The sequence below is a fragment of the Pseudopodoces humilis genome, chromosome 3, assembly GCF_049639895.1.
Source record: "Pseudopodoces humilis isolate 2021_Gansu_Grassland_sample_001 chromosome 3, ASM4963989v1, whole genome shotgun sequence".
NCBI lineage: Eukaryota > Metazoa > Chordata > Aves > Passeriformes > Paridae > Pseudopodoces > Pseudopodoces humilis.
Window position 1 is genome coordinate 24,864,111 of NC_142202.1, and position 17,800 is coordinate 24,881,910.

Sequence of the window (17,800 nt, forward strand, 5' to 3'; positions counted from 1 at the left end):
AATTCCCCAAAGATCAACTCTATCTTCATTATCCCAACTCAGTTAACACTGATATATTTTCCCCACCCACTAGATACCCCTCTTCTCCAAACCTCTAAAGATTTTGGTTTTGATGATCAGAAAATGACTCGGGTTTTATCAGAGGTCCACACTACCTGCACTGGGGCCTCACGCCACAGTGCAAAATGTGGGATATTCCCAATTATCTATCTATGCAAGGACCCATGCTCTTGTTCACAGCTGATTCCTTTTGAGTTTTGGGTAGGAATTATCATGTGGGAAGGGAGGGAAGGGAGGCAGGAAGGCAGGGAGGAATTAACATCATTATATTATATTATATTACATTATATTACAGTCACCTTACAATGAACTTAGGAAAAATGTTTCTGAATCTTTCTTGGATTGTTTGTGGGCAGCTAAACACTTAGTGTTTAAACAATTTAGTTTAAACAATTGCTATGACATTTTTCTACTAATTTTCTGTAAAGGTCAAAGTCAGAAAAATAGAAACATAAAAACCTCTATATGCGGCATATTTTTCTTAGCCAAGAAATAACAGTTATCCTCAAAATGTCTGTTTCTGTAGAATATATATATGTATTATATGTAGATATAATACATAAACAGTAGATAATATATGTAGAATATAATGTAGAACATATAGAATGTTCATTCACAGCTATTTTTTTCTTTAATGTCTGTACTACAATGTTTTGCCATCCTTGCTTTCAGGAAAAAAAAAATCACCTTGACTGAAAATCAGCAAACCAATAAGGCATCTAACTTTTACATATTTATAGACAAATAAATCTGTCCACCTTGCTAAAATAACTTAAAAAATCAACCAAGTTTTCCATTAAACTGTGTTTATAAATCAGGTATTTTGTGTTTTATCTTACCTTTTAGCCAGCCACAGCTTGGTTCCCATACAGGTAATGATGTCACCCAGTCCCTGCTGGAAGTCCAAACTAACAAACTGGTTTGATTCCAGGTATGACTGCAGCAAGTGAAAAACCTAAATTTAAAAAAAACAATAATTTTGAAACAAGTTTGTAGCCACTGCTTTTCCTTCAAATAACTGAAAGATGAAAGAGTCGCCTGCAAAATGAACAATGATTAATCAAGGAAAGACGTGTATTCACTTGGTCTTGCAGCAGATAGAATCCTTAAATCCCTAAGTTGCCCATTCTTTAAAACTCATTTTTTGCACAAACAACAGGAAGTTCTAGAAGGTGTTAACCTCCATGAAGTGAATAGAAGGCAGCTGGATGAACATCGCTCCTCTGGCCTTTTCCAACTTAAGCATCCCTCAGCTTTCAGCTTTCTTGCTGTGCCATTTGCTCCCCACTGCCAGCACAACTGCCTGGGGAGCAGACTGGCAGCTTGGCACACTGGATGGAACAAGGTTGTTTGCACTGTACAAGTACAACCAAGGAAACAGGGAAGGGAATTACCATCTATAATAACTCTGAAGTGGTGACAGAAAAGAATCTTTATTCCTGCTCCTGAGAACCTTCATTCTGGACCCCAGCTAAACACCGTGGCCAGCTGGGTTTCACAGAGCCGGGAGATGCTCACGTTTTCCCTTTTCAAGGACTGAGATCCTGCACTGGGGTTCTGCACTTTCTCCTCCAGAGTTAAAGCCTAATAGACATGTCCAAACTTGGATGAAGGAAAGAATTCAAGGTAGCAGAACAGAAAGCAAAACCTGTAGCTTTCTGGTCAGACAGTTAAAACAAAAATGTATGTTCTCAGAGACCCTCCTTCCTATTTAAAAATAGGTAGCACTGAATTTACAGAGAAGTGTTTAGAAAAGAATTTGTTTTAAAAAAGGTGCAGTTATCTAAGCATTAAATGAAAATATTCAGTAGTATAAGAAAGCTGATAGCAGCCATGCAGTGGAGAAAGGCTCTCCAAGCCCAGTCCATCCTGCATGTGGCAGAGGGTGCATGACACACACTTGACACGAGTGACACTACCTGCATCATGACACTTGGTTTTAACTTTTCCCATTCACATGCAAGTGAACAGGAAACACCTGAGTGAGGTGATTTCTAAACAGAAACACATGGAAATGCATGTTGCAGTAGTGAAGCCTAATGGAAAAGATCTTACTCAGCATAAGGAATTCTGCCTTACAGCCTCAAAATTGGAAATTCTGTTCGCTTATACAGCTAAGTTATATTTACAGAAAGGGCTTCTATGCAAATTGAAAAAGTTCATCCGCCATTATTTACTGAAACTGACCATGTGCAGAATTTAGGAAGGTTAAGAGGTGTTATCAGACCATTTCTGAAAATACATATTGTGAGCATTTTATATAGAAACATTCTTGACATGTCAGAGTATTAGCACTTCATACTTGAGAAGTGACAATTTAATGACTAATGGATCAAGCTGGGGCCTTCACTTCACTTTGGGAAAAGAAAAACGTTTGTATCCAGATTTTTAGATCTCAGATCTTGATTTTCCACATTCCAGCTGTCATTTGCTCCGGGGGTTTTTTTGGTTTTTTTTTTGTTTGTTTGCTTGTTTTGGAAACACAAGCAGTGCCACATAGCATTAACTTGACACAATTTCATCTGGGTCATTTTTTGTGAAATCATTCAAGTGGAAAAACAGCTGCAGTCATTTCAAACAAGCACAGAAACAGAAGACATATCAAGAGACTATCTAATCCATACAAATACTGAGGCAGGGTCTAAACAGTCTTAAATGAAACAAATGCCTGACTGTCCTAATCCTGAAAACAGCCAAGAAAGCAAAATGCAACCTCCTCTAGTCTTCCACCCTCAAAATCCAAGCTCTTGAGGTAAGGTGTTCCTGCTGTCTGCTCCCACCACTGCCCTCACTGCAAACAACTGTTCTCTGGACACTATTCAGTCAGCCCAGATTTTTTCCTAGTGAGGCACTTATTAAACACAGAGATCCCACTGGGGCCCTTTAACAGGAACAATGAAATAAACTTCCATCTCTCTTTGTTAGCAGGTGCTGTGTAGGCAACACACACCCTGGAGAAGTAGCTTGTCTTTTGGGTTTTTTTTTTTCAAATCTTCTGAAGTCCTCTGAACTGAACATTCTTTTGTTGATAGCATCTTTCTAAGATAGCCTTTCCAAGATCTTTTTGAATCTTGATCTTTTTCTACAAAACACTTGGCAGAAGTGCAAGCTTGCAAACATTACAAAGTGTCACCAGAGATGTCTACCTTGAATCTCCTCCTTTAGTTTGCTCGTGTGTGCAAGTCTTTGCTTACTAAATGGTTTGCATAAGTACCTACTCATTTTCTTCATGAAAACCAGTGTACTAAGCTGCCACTACTAATAGTTTCTCTATATTTTTTGTGGCTTGCCCTTAATCCCTGTTAAGTCCCAGACATGACAGAAGAAAAAGAACAAAAATGGAAAATAATATTTATTCAGAAGCTCTTTTTGCTTTTAATACCCTCTGCTAATTTGAAACCATTTGGTGCCTTAACCTTTCCAATTTTATTCTTCTGTGCTTGTGTTCATTTCCAGGAACAACAATGGATTTACCTCTAAGCAATAATATAAAAACTATTTCACAATTATGAAGGGGCTATCACATTTTTTCCTAGAAGCTTAAATTAATTTAATCTCTTCAGCTCTGAAAACAACTCTCAAAGTGCCTTCCATATAGAGGCAGAGGAAACCTAAGTAGTTTGATAGTTCAAGCTAAAGGTCTTGAAAGAGAAAGAACTGTGTGTACTAAGGAGGTCAAATTGGTGGATTTAAATTTGTCCAGGTAGGAAATTCAGTACTGAAAACAGAACCAAAACTCCTCTGGAGTTAATTTTCTGTATGAACCAATCCTTTCAATACTATTCAGATGGTAAAAATCACAGGACACAAGCCTTATTTAAACAGCAGAATTAGAAGGTGCAACTCATGTGAGAGTTTGATGCACTCTTGAAAAGTGCTTGCATCTATCAAAGAAAATGTTCAACCACAATTTAGACTGTTCTTTTTTTGACATACACAAAATCCTGATTTTCCTGCTATTTCACTGCAAACCCTCTATCTTTTATTCAGGCATCCTCACCAATTTTAGACACATAGAAAGCCTTCCACCCAAAGAAATTATTTTCTCAGAACGAGATTTTAGAATGCCTAAGCAAAACTGGAAACTGCAACTAACATCAGCTTGTTTTATACAATGCCTTACTTTATGTAAGCTAAAACCAGAGGCAACCAAAAAAGCAATGTGCAAAATTTAACCTCAGTAGTTCTTCACTTTCATCACATGTGATGAATCATTCTTTGGCTTCCATATGGCTTCCATGATCTAAGACTACAAGCCAGGCAGTATTTTCATGAGGAGGTAGCACATTTTACAAGACTGTTTGATATAGATAATAAAATAGACAGGCTTTCCAGCTCACAGCTCTCCTCAAGTCCAAAATACTACATGATTTAAAATCCTCTGCTGAATTCTTCACACATAAATGCAGTGAGGTCACGCTGTTCTTGTGTATGCAGTATTGTTTTTTAGTACACAAAGGTAATATATTAATGTTTTCTTTTTCTTTTTTAAAGGTAGTTTTACCAAAGACTTGCACTATCTGTGGAGGAAGGTTTATGAAGACTTGCTGGTTGACATGGTTCTTTTTAATATATACAACACTTCACTGAGACAAGGTATTGTCTGTAGTTCTGTGGAATCCTGCATTAAAGATGGTGAGTTCATGGATGCTCAGAAACCTTTTCCTCCAACTATGCAGGCTGTTCAGGAGTCAGGATAACACATCAACAGGACAGCAGAGACTGCCCATCAGCCTGGACAAGAGTTGTTAAAACAGGGTAAGCCACGGGAAGCCCAGATACTTGCATACATGATGGGCAACAGTGTCCAGTGACTGATCTTTCTGAGACCACTCAGTCCACAAGATTCTAACTCTAAGCCAGCATGTCCTACGCTGCTGCAGGTAAAACCACCTGCATGGGAGGACTACTTAGTGCAAAATAACACAATAAAAACCCAAACAAACTCCACCAACCAGGTGTGACACTATATCCTAATGAGCAAGAACCAAGGACTCAGCACATCAACAAAGTGACGTTCTGCTCTTCAGCCATTCTCAATTTCCAGTATTCCCAATGTTTCACCCTGGTTTTCCAGCTGTAGAAGCCTCAAGAAAAGGGGGAAAAGCAGAGGAGGGTGCGAAAAGGAAGAGAAAAAAGGGAACAGCCAGCATGGTTCCCCACTGGTCAATCAGCACACATATCTTTCTGCCCTGTTCACATCCATCCCCCACTCAACAGTGTGATGTAACACACCTTGAGATGTAACATTGTGTTGCCCTGTCATGACTTGAGAAAGCTGAGTGCTTTCTTTGTACCCAAGAAAGCCTTAAGACATAACATCTCCTATTTTCTAAGTGTTCATTTTGGATGATTAAGTGAAAAAAATGCACATTGCTTTTTTAAAAAAAACAAAACAACAAACACTTAAATGGTTAGACATCAGCTAAGTCAAAAATGCAAATCACAAGAAGCAGGAAGAGATATTTTCCCCCACACTAACTTTGCTATGATATGCAGCAGATCATTATCTTTTAGCAGCTCTCATCAGCTTGAATTGCTGGGAAATACACAATCAAAATAAAGAAGCAATGTAGTGATGTGATGGAGGAAAACTTGTATCAAACACAAAATTTCCCTAGTGCAAATTTATTTTGGTGCCAAGAGTTCCCCTGCGTACATATAGAGACACTGCAAATGCAGCACAAACTTTCAATAGCCACAAAGTGGCTAGCAGTACACATTTTGTAATGCTAGCATTGATCTAGCATTACACACTTTCTAACAAATTAAAATTAACATTTCATAGCGTTAGCAATAATTTTATAGGAGGAACTAAGGTTTCCGATTTCATAATGAACTTTTAATTTCCATCATAAAACAATGATTAGGTGGATACCTGGCGCATGTGAGCACGTTTGCATTTGAAAGAAAGCACAGCACGTTGCCTTTTTCAAACAATGAGATTTGCCAAAAACAGGAGGTTATCCAGTTGCACACTTCTCAGTGAAGTAGCAACACTGAGCTTTCCTCCCCCCTTAAGATGACCTGAAGCAATAAAAACTTTTTCATGCATGCCCTCAGCTATATTTGGATGAAATTAAGTATACAGTACAAATATTCACATTCCTAAGCGCAAGACTGAAACAATGCTCCCAGTGTTCATTGCAGTGCTTACTAGGGGGAAAAAAACCCAAACCAAACCAAAAAACCAAACTGACATCAAACAAAACTTTACATTCTCAACATATATCCTTCAATTCCCTAAAAAAATACAAAGAATACAGATGTTTCAGCTGCTGAAAGAAAACACTGCAAATACTGAGCTTTCAAAAATATGCCACTCACCAAGCTATGAAGGTTGAAGCAACAAGGGAACATGGGAAGGCAAAAAACAAATAAAAAAAGGCATTTGCAAAATGGCAGCAGTAAGAGGATTTACTAAGCTAAATGTGGGTTTTCGGAACAGTCCCATCAAAAGCTTTTGCCTGAGTATTAACATGCTAGCAAAAAAACCCTCAAACATAATTTTTCTTTTCTCATTTAAAGGCAGATAAAATTTTATTCTTCTTCTGTGATAAAACTAACTGCCAAGTTATCTCTGTATTTTGAAATTTAGGTCCAATTTTCTTTTACTACAACCATGTAGATAAAAAACTGGCAAGCTGCCATGACAGGTGAAAGCAATTTTTAAGTATTATAAAAGGTCTGAAGTTACAATAATTAGCTCTAGGGAAAAACAAGTCTTAAAAATTCCCTTTTTTTCCTTAAAAATGAAAAGTGCCAGTGTGATAATTACAATAGGACTAAAAACCTCATCTACCACCCCCAGTTTTCCAATAAGATATCTGTCCCAAAATAGATGGAAGAGTTTGTAACTATCCGCTTAGCACCTTACTGTGTTAAAAATTGGTATTTGTGGAAAAGAAATATGAAGTTTTATCACCAGAGAATATGGCATGAACACAGTGCCTGCAGTCCATGCTGATCTCCCAGAGACAGCCACACACATGCAGAGTTTAAAATGAATCCAGAACCTTGGGGCATAAAGGTGCTGCACCAGGCACTGCTGCTGGCACCCTGTGCTCTGTGTCCTCATGACCCAGACTCTGTCATACTGAGGTTTAGCAACTTTGCAGATAGATAACTCTATTACAAGTCTTTAAGGATTTTCTTCACTTGAGGTATTTAATTGTGAGAGAAGCTTTTATCTGATGCTTGTGGGAAAAAGTAAATACTCTAAATTTATTTCCCCATTTAAATGGCAATATACTGAAATTTCAAATGTTTGTCAATTCTCATGTCACCCACAAACAAATGTGTTAGAAAAGCCATCATTCTTCTCACAGTCCTAGATCATTTAGATATACCAAATTATTATAGGCATCACCCCCTTTGTTCCTACCATTTCCTTTCTTAGAAGTCTTTCATTACATACTAGTCATACTAGTAGTTTCACAACTAACAGATCAGATTATTATTTCTGCCAGAGAGTTATTATGATTGCATACGAGTATTGCTTCCTTAAATTTGTTTTTGTATGGACTAATAAACTCAGTCTGAGGTTCAATTATTTCCTTCTGCAAATAATTTTATGAAAACTGTATAAAATCTTTTTCTTTCTTTAAAGCAACAGCTGGCTCACAATTCAATTTTTCCAGAATTTTAGCTTTGTTTTGTCAGCACATTTCATTATCTAATTATCCAGTTTTGCTTCATTATTAATGAGAAATTATGGCACTTGAATCCTTCCTCCAAACATATCCACCAAAATTCATGAAGCTGGGTTTATTCACCAATTAAAGTCGTTTTGATTAAAATGAAGGCAAGCATGTTTTGACTGAATTAAGAAATAGAAGCTTGAAAACATCTAAATTAATAAAATTAATAAATAAAAATACAATACCAGTTAATTCGGTATAATTCAGCAAGAATAATACAGCTATTTAATCATCTGAAAATTATGAGTGTGCCATAACTAATGAAAGTTAGAAGATGCTGAAAAATAGCAAAATTGCTTTCTTCTCAGTGATAGACAATTGTCAGACAATTGAGAATTGTCCTCAGCCTATATTTCTGATCAGAACAAACAGCAGGAAAGATACAATGAAGTTTCTTCTTCCAAATCTATATTCTGCCATCCTAAAAACCCACGCATCATTGTCCTAATCCAGTTACCTCAAAAGATAAAAAGCTACACACGTACACACCCCAGCTTTCTTTTCCCCCTCTCTTCCTTTTTTTGAGGGGGTGGCAGTGAAACAATTAGAAATTATTTTTTTCCAGGCTATGTCTTTGTAACAGCTCTCCTGTACATGCCCACATGAAGGAAACAAATACAAATAATAGACCAAGGTACATATTCCTGTTTACAGGATATTTACAGTTTGGAGGAATATTGTCAGCTACCCCACTGACACAAACAAGCTGACACGGTAAGAGACACAGTATGAACATGTTTATCACAAGTGCTCAGAAGTACACTGCCACTTGACCCCACAGCTCTGCTGGTTTCAGCAGAGGTGATCTTCTGCCTCAGGAATGTCTGTATTAACACACAAGCTGAGAAAATAATTAGAAGTAAGCTAAACCAATTTCCCAAATTCACGTTATAAAGTGAAATAAAGCTTGCAGCTACAGAAAATTTACTTCTCTCAACCAATGATTTTAAACTTACAGAAGAGAAATAAATAAATAAATAAATATACAGGTCTCTCACAAACAAAAGAAAAATATTCAGTATTTTTAAAGTCTGAGGAATAATTTGACACATGAAAAGTCCCAGTGCAGCTAGCTACAACCTTGGTAATAAAAAAAAAGAAAAGAGGTGATGTCTTTCAAGGTTGTATTACAACTTCTGAAAGTTCTTCCCATACATTGTTAGTCATAACCTATAACTGTACATGTTCCCGTGCATGAGGATCAACTTCCCTTCCATTGCTGCTTATTTACAAGAATTTTGTCACCATTAATGGCTCCATTTGCATCTAAGGAACTCAAAACTATCAACTGCACTTGTTTGTTTGAACTCTAAGCCAACATTTTGAAGCCTGCTGAACTTAGGTAAGATTGATCACTCTTCCAAGACAGGGATTGCTGCACTTGAGTGCAAACAATAGTGCAAATGTCCCTCCCTTAAAGAAAATTCTCACACAGTCAGATACAGGTCACTGGGAGAACATGGGGGACTACAGCTATGCAGATCCATCAAACACCATGCATGTTGGTGCCCAGAACCCCATGCCTCAAATGCCAAACTCCTCTGACACAGAGCAACACAGCTGAATGCAAATAGAACTCACAAGAATTTTCCTCTGTCAAAATTATCCCTATAAAAGGGAACATACAACTGAAACATGCAATAAAAGTAACTTTATGTCTAGACAGCATAGCTGATGGGTGGGCTTAACTTGCAGATAAGTTAGATTGAATTCCAAGCATAAACATAAATAACGAGTTCAGCTTTACAAGGGCAGTACATAAGACAACTCGAAAAAAGAAGGTGCATTTAATGCAAACTCCTTTTCTTTTTTCTTCTTTTATTACAGTAACATCTAGAAATTAATTTCGGTGAGAGGATCTCACATAGTTGTAACATATGAGAAAAAAGACAATCCTCAATCCAACAGCCCTCCTGTATTTTTAGTCTCATTGGACTACAGGGCAGCACTGTTCAGCCCAGGTGTATGTGGTATACAGCCACTTTCCAACACGGAAGAGCATCTGATAGGAAAGAGGATTGGCTCCCTAAAATACACATCTCTTTAATTTTTCGTGAATGATGTAGAAATAAAGCTTTCAGTTATGTAATCACATATTGTTTCTCAATATGACACCTCGCCAACCCCCTCCCCCCCCCCAAATCCGAAAAGATTATAGAATAAAGTCTTGCAGGCAAGGAAACAGAGATCAAGTGATTTGAGATATATACAGGATACATCTCAGAGACAGACAATTCAGATCCTGTAAGTTCCAGTTCACAGATAGTAGGCATGTGCATGAGAATTTATGGGGGGGAGAAGAAAATGCCAAAATTATGCTTTAAGTATACTTTTTTGGGAGCACTTAGGTATTTTTCCCTCTGTGTTTTCTGAAGAGCTAAGTGTCAGTATGACATAGATTGTACAACCAAAACTGCACTGAAAATATCAACAGTTCTGTCAGAGTGTCAGAGTTCTGTCAGTTTTGGACCACATCTTCCTGAAGTTTTTAAAACTATGAAGTTCACAGAAACACAGAAAACTCACGATGAAGTTTAAACTACAGCAAATAGATGAATCATGCTACTGCTGAAGATCAGCAGATTTTTGCTTACACATATGGACAAGCTATTTATAAATTTTCACTTCCCATCAGGCTCAGCATGATGTCAGCTTACAATAACAAGTTAATGTTAATGTTTTCCAGTAATTTCCACAGTGCCATTTAACTGCAAGTGCCCCAACCAAGGTAAACTTAAGGGCAAGGAAAGGGCTCACTGCATAATCAAAGAGCAATGTTAATGAATTTTTCATCTCTACTTTGAACATTTGGAATTCTACCTGCAATGTATTTGCCTTTTGCTTCCAAAGTTTAATCTCACTATTCAGCTGATTACATCTTCCCCAAACAGCTCAAGTATTCCTTCTGATTTTAATTAGTGAAAATGCTTCATCGCCCTGTGGATTTTTTCCCCAAACAAACATCCTACGCTATCGCAGCAAGTGCCAAACTCAAAGTTATCAAACATTTTCCAAGCTCTAGTAAGACCATGCACTTTGTTTTACAATCAGCAGCACCACAGCAGATGAACACTGCCTTTGTGAATTCACCAGTAACAGACAATACCCAGAATAAAACGATGAAATTTCCTGTGTCTCTTCTCTTCAGAGGAATTAGAAGCTGGTCAGAAAGATGTGTTCTTTACTGTTATTTTTTCCCCCTTCTCTCTTCCACTTGCATGCAATTGATGTGCTTTTGACATAAGGGAATTGTCAACAACAGCAGTTTTTATGTTAGAAACTTTTTTTTAAAAAGCAAGTTCTTCCAACACGTTCCCTTATTCAAGACCACCTTCTCCAACATTTGCACATGCTTGTCTTTGATTTTATTATCCCAGAGGAGTACAGCTGTTTTATTGTCTCTAAGACCAGTTTTTTAAAGCCACTCAACCCTCTACTTAGCTTTGGATATTGAACAAAAAGAGGTTGTTTCCTTCTGAACACACTGGTGCCAGTGGCAAATGTTACCATGCCCACCACTTTTTCAACACCACATTCTACTGAAGTTTGACAATTTCTAACATCCTACCCAAGTTTCTAATGAAAGCAAGCTCCCCACTCCCTTCAGTTGCATCAATTAGGTTAGGCCTGATACTGAAATTGGAACATTTAAATAACATCCAAATACTTAAATCTTATTTGCTTCTGCTGAAATGGCTCCAAGAGGACCACCAGCTGATCTGTGGCAGCTGCAACACCCAGCAGCCAGAGGACTAGTGATTATCAGCTGCATGTGAACTGCTGTGCACAAGCTATTTGCAGAGCATGAGCCTACACAAATCCTCTGGCATTAGGGCCTCAAAACTGGCTATGAGAACAACTAGGCACCCATTTCACTAAATGCCAGATTGGCTCAAGGCACCCTTGAAAACCACCCTTCATCAGTGATGGAAGAGACTGTTAGGATACTTCATACCCTTTTTCCTTCAAATAAACACCAAACACAAGTGGTAAGAGTATCTCAATGGGTACTTCACTGTGTTATCTCTTTGCAATCAGTACCAATCTCGTGGTGCTTGTGTTCACCTCCACCCACCACTCCAAAGGCCATATCCTGTCACTTCTGTATTTTACCAGGGGCTGCAATTGCAAAATCACCCACTAAAATCAACAGTTTCTTTACTTAACAGATTAAACACTTTATTTCACTACCTTTAGATAAACTAAACCAGAAACCAGGGAGAGCTTGTGGTTTCAAGTCACTTCACAGTCTGAATTTGGCGGAACAGAAATTAGTGGAAGGCAGCACTACCCTCACTCATGTTTCCAGTACTTTGTTTATAATCTCTGATACAAAGTAGCTGTAAGAGGTGCCACACATTGAATGGCTCCTCATCACACGGATCTTGTGTGCGTCACCATTTTTATAGAGGTGTCTGCTCCATACCCTGTCCTTGATCCTGATCACAAAGTATCCACTGTTTATCAACAGATTATGCTGGGGATATTATGCTGGACGGTTTATGTTGAAGGATCACCCCATAAAGCTGCTTGGTTTTTTTTGTTTTTAAGCAGTAAAATTTAAAGAGCCAACACTACAATAAAGAACGTGTAACAGTATGAAGTATGACTGCTTCAAATAAATGCCAATGTTAAAAATATTTCAATTTGGCAAAAAAAGACAACAAAATGAACTAGCAAGAACACGTCAGAAGTTAGGCAATCCACAGAGTTTAAGAGTCTACTAAAATTCCACAAAATTCCATCGTTTACTTGCACTTAGAAAAATAACTTTATTTGAAACTCATTTGAAATTTATATTGAAATTTATTTGAAAGTTTCCTCTTCCCCTCTCCAAACACCATTAATGCATTTTCTGCACAATTTATCAGTCTTGTTGGCTTTACAGTACATTAAAAATTATCAACCAGCTGCAAGAGGGAAGCCCACCTATTTATAAATTTATTTACTTGATGATAAGAAGGTTGAGTTCTCTTCTAGTTACAGATAACTGAACAGAGTAAAATCTATTTGATAAACAAGTTAAAAGGTAAAAATAAAATACTTATTGTTGACATTACAGATTTCACTACATAAACCAGTGTAGAGATGTGAAGATATAGACAGCATTGTTTACAATACAGTTGCAATACTGAGTACAAATATTTTGTATTATTAACGGTGAAATAAATGAAAAAGTTCCTCAAATTTATCACCTTTGTTTTAGTTACTGTACAAACTGTGAAAATTTCATACTTGTCACCTAAAATAAGCCATTTTATTCACAAGAAACCTGGCCAATTAAAGAAAAAAGCCTAAACCCAGTTTGTCTAATTCAGTTATGTGACAACACCTCCTGCTCACAGCACCACAGCTGAATGGCATCGTACAGGGACACCTCCAAAGTGCTTTATGCTTCTATAATTGCAGTACTGTTTTGAGGATTTTTGTGGTGCATAATTACATTGCTGCAATTCTATTCAACAAAGTTGTCTGTGTAAAACCCTGGGGATTTCATACATAGATAACCCCATTATAAGCCTCGTTCATGACTGAATGCAAAAATATATGACTGACTCACAACTTCTAAGCCTTTATTCCTGTTGCCCTACCCAATCTTTATAAATATCACTGATATAAAACTGAATTAAAAGATAACATGTGGATAGAACATTAATTCCTCTGAAAGGATAAAGCTGATGCAAAAATATTAGTAAGACTCAACTAGTCAAAGACTTGATGGAAGACAGTGTTAAAGGCTGTGATGGTTACAAATATTTCCCTTTCTGAGGAAATCAAATACCCTACGGCACTCCGAGAATAAAAAACCCAAGAAGTTACTGCTGTAATAATTTGAGGGGTGGACATGATGAGTTTAGGAACATTTGCAACTTTACTTAAGAAATACTTAGGATGAGATCATTTATTTGGACCATGTGATCACAGAACTTCAAAAATTCAGCTTTACAGGAAATTAACTTCTTCAACTGTTCACGAAGCACTACATTATGCAATACTGAAAACAGCTTTAAATGTCATCAGAGGTATTAATTCTTGTGTCAAATTGGATTGAATGACAATGCTATATATTCAATGTATCTGTCTGAAAGACTAACGCAATTTTTTTCTTCTCTATAAGCACAATAGGGTTTTTCAGAAAAATGAAACAACTCTAAGAGCTACACTACTTTGTAGTTATATTTCATTCTTTAATACTGCATCTCTACTACTTTCACCAACACTTTCTATTTTTTAGAGAAAACAATATTCTCCTTTTATTGCTAAAAGCAGTGTGATGTTTCAAAAACAGCACTTTTATCCTCATCAGTGACCACTGATGGCCACAAGAGGCCATACTGTATATATTTCTAAACTAGTCAAACCTAAAAAGCTCATTTTGGTTTTCATAATCTTTTTTTTGCTTCCAACAACTGAAGATGCGTGATGCTGCAATAGAAATTTTAAATATTTCTAATTATTGTACAATAATCCAAGATACAATCAGAACTGCATTCCCTCCTCAGTTCCTAAAATCTACAAACTTATTTTGATTAATTAAAAAAAATAGCATACAATATAAATATTCATAAAGACAAGTTATTGTCTCAAACCAGCAAATTAAAAAAAGGTGTTTCTATTGCTGGAAGCCCTTGATGCATTTAATTCTATTTATGTCCACTTTTAATATTTGTACCATCATGGAGGTTTGAAATTCTACATGCTCAACAAGGCTCCCATAAGAAAGTGGTACCCTGAGGTGATTACACCAAGTCCCTTCCCTTTGAAATACTTCAGTATTTTCTGTGGGCTACAGTTTTATGCTGCAAGACAGGATACATACACAGAGCATATGTTTTTTTATTAGATGTTGCACCAGGAAATAAAGTCTAACAAAAATATGGCAACAGGATGTATACGTGAAGTCTTTCAGAGTGTTACTGTGCCCATCTCTACATCTTCCTCAGGCTTTTCTTGGAAGTGGGTACTATTTACTAGATGGGAAAACAAGAGAATGACCAGAGCACATACATTTTTATGCTGATATACTTACTTTTCTATTAATACAGTAACTTAAAAAGTATTAAGCACATAGCATGTTTCACATAACATACTGACAATGTGATTTAACCTTTCTTCTTTGTCTTGAGTTGGTTTGGGTTTGAAAGTGACTTCATTCCAAAGAGAAAAGTCTACCTGGTTATTTCTTATGGCACAAAATAATTCAATAGGTACAAAAATGAAGCATGTACTCAAGCATGGCTCCACCTATATTTTCTGTGGGGAAAAAAAAAAGTGAACATTATGCTTTTTAAATTTCCTGTTCTATTTGCCAGCAGCATCTGTTTCACCTATGAAACAAGATGGACAGAAATTTGAAGAAATTTGAAAGAATAAATGAAAGATTTTCTGCACTTAAAAATGTGAGCACATAGCAGGTGTTTTGTTTGCTATAGAAGTGTTTTGTAGGGACTGAGAGAAGATGGCTTTTCCTACCTTTATTTTTTTTCTCCTTTAAGACCACAAATTTAATATTATAAAGTTAAACAAATTCATGCATTTGGACTGGTGAAAGGAACAAAAGGTGCTATGAGAATTCAACAATACTCAAGTAAAACTCAGTATGAACTATAAATACTCAGTATCTTCCATTTATGTCAAATGTTTTAGTGCTGAATTCGTGATTTCTCAAAGTGAAAAGGAAGATTTAATATTGTTGATGCATTTACACCAAAAAAGGATGAATCCGATTTTAAAGATTTAAAGTTTTCCCAATACACACTTCTGTCACAAACACTTTTCTGCAGCTTTGAAAATGCGTGTGTATGTATGAGGGGGAAAAAACAAACTATTGCCTATTTCTCACAATAAAAACTGGCCAGAAGGAACAAGTCCAATCTACAGAGGTTACCTGACAAATCGAGATTGAGACATTCACTGAAGATGTGAAGATGTACTGAATCTGAAGTTTACACTTCTGAATTAAATCACTATACAGATAAATTTGGCCTGCATTTCTGATAGCATGGTATTTACTCCAGTGCAATAAGCAACAAAATGACATGACAGCAGCTATTCTGTAAGAAAGGATGAGGTACAAAACAGAGATAAAAAGGAGCAAATATCTGAAAGAAGAGCTGGTGGAAGGGAGTTGATAGTGAGAGTGCCAGAGGAAACAGGGTAGAGATAACAGAGGCACAAGCTTGAGAAGGAATTAGGGAGGGCAGAATAGAAGCACCTGCTGCTTATCATTCCTTCAAAAGCCTTATTAATTCTTTGGTTGCTTAAAGCTATAGGGGAGGTTTCTACACGCCCAAACATCAAGGAGACTCTGATGATCCAAAGACAACTGGCACCTTTCAAGAAGTAGAGAAAAGTAGGGATCTTGATAGAGATGATAAATTCAGAAGTATCCCTCACCCTTCTCTCTTCTTGCTCTCTTCTGCAGTTAGACCACACCTAGGCTGTTTCTAGCACCTGAGGAAGGCTCTGCAGGGTACTAGAAGGCCAAGAGCTGCCTGCAGCTCCACTGGAAGCCACACTTTTCATCACCCAACTTAGAATCCACATTATCACTTCTGGCCTTGCACAGGACCATCCCCAAGAGTCACATGATGAGCTTGAGAGCTTTGTCCAAATGCTTCCTCAACTCTGTCAGGCTGCTGCTGTGACCATTCTCTGGGGAGTCTGTTTCAGTGCCTGGCCACACCCTCTGCTTTTTTCTTGATATCCAGCCAAAACCTCTCTCAGCTCAGCCTCATGCTGTTTCCTTGATTCCTGGTTGCAAGAGTAAAGAGACCAGCACCTGCTCCTCCTCTTCCCCTCACAAGGAAGTTGCGCACTGCAATGAGATCTCCTCTCAGTCTCCTGTTCCCCAGGCTGAATAGACCAAGTGACCTCAGCCACTCCTCAAATGGCTTCCCCTCAAGGCCCTTCATCAACCTCGTGGACCTCCTCTGGACACTCCCTAAGAGTTTCTTATCTTTCTTATATTGCATCACCCAGAACTGCACACAATATTCAAGGTGAGGCTGCCCCAGTGCAGAGCAGAGCTGGATAATCCCCTCCTGTGCCCAGCTGGCCATGCTGGGCCTGATGCTCCAAAGGACAGGGTTGGCCCTCCTGGCTGCCAGGGCACTGCTGGCTCATGTTCATCTTTCCATCAACCAGGACCCCAAGGTCCCTTTCCATGGAGCTGTTCTCCAATTTCTCATTTCCCAATCTATACACACAAGCAGAGCTGCTCTGTCCCAAGTGCAGAATTGGGCACTTGCCGTTGTTAAACTTCATAGAGTTGGCAGCTGCCCATCTCTCTAATTTGTTGAGGTCTCTCTGCCCTCAAGGGAGTTGACAGATCCTCCCAGTTCAGTGTCGCTGGCTTTTAGCTGAGGGTTTGAGCAGAAATTCCCCAGAACTGGAAGCATGTTGTACTAGACAGTGGAAAACAAACTGTGCTTCAGCAGAGCTTTGCTTCCCACATTGCTCCTGACCTAAAAGCAAAACATGCAGACAGACCCTTACAGTAAGGCACCATTCCTACTCCTCCAAATAAACTTTCCACCACTAGGTACAACCATAACACAGCTTCTCCTTGTTAAAGACACACCCACATAAACTTTCTGTCCCATGTACTTTCTTTACGTGCCAAATTTCTGTACAACCCTTCCTATCCCCGGATATCCATTTACCATTCTTTTCTGGCCTATGCAAAAACAGCATTGGAGGAACAAAACCAGAGGAACACATTTACAGAGTATGTTCAAGGTCAGATTCAGTCATTTAGAGCCTCACTAAAAAAAACAAAACACACTTTAAGTCAAACAGCCATGTGAGAAAATATTCCTAGAAAATTTTAGCACAAAATGCTGGTATTTTAAAATACTTATATATTTAAAGGCCAGAAAAAACAGTAGTAAGAAACACTACTGTAAGAAATGCCTGTGACATACAAATATTTTAAAAATCCAAAGCAATTAACATGTATTAAATTGGTTAAGACAGAGAAAACACACTATGCTTTATTAACTATATTTATTAACACTGTAACTATATATATTATAACT

At 37.6% G+C, this 17,800-nt stretch overlaps 1 protein-coding gene across 3 annotated transcripts in view; it reads right to left on the minus strand.

Annotated features, from left to right (window-relative positions):
* Positions 1-17,800, minus strand: part of THADA (THADA armadillo repeat containing) — a 152,877-nt gene that overhangs the window by 60,371 nt on the left and 74,706 nt on the right. For all 3 annotated transcript variants that reach the window (XM_088053504.1, XM_014252973.2, XM_088053505.1), the window contains exon 30: positions 900-1,015. In XM_088053504.1, the coding sequence (XP_087909630.1) occupies positions 900-1,015 (116 nt within the window). The remainder of the gene's footprint in view (positions 1-899; positions 1,016-17,800) is intronic.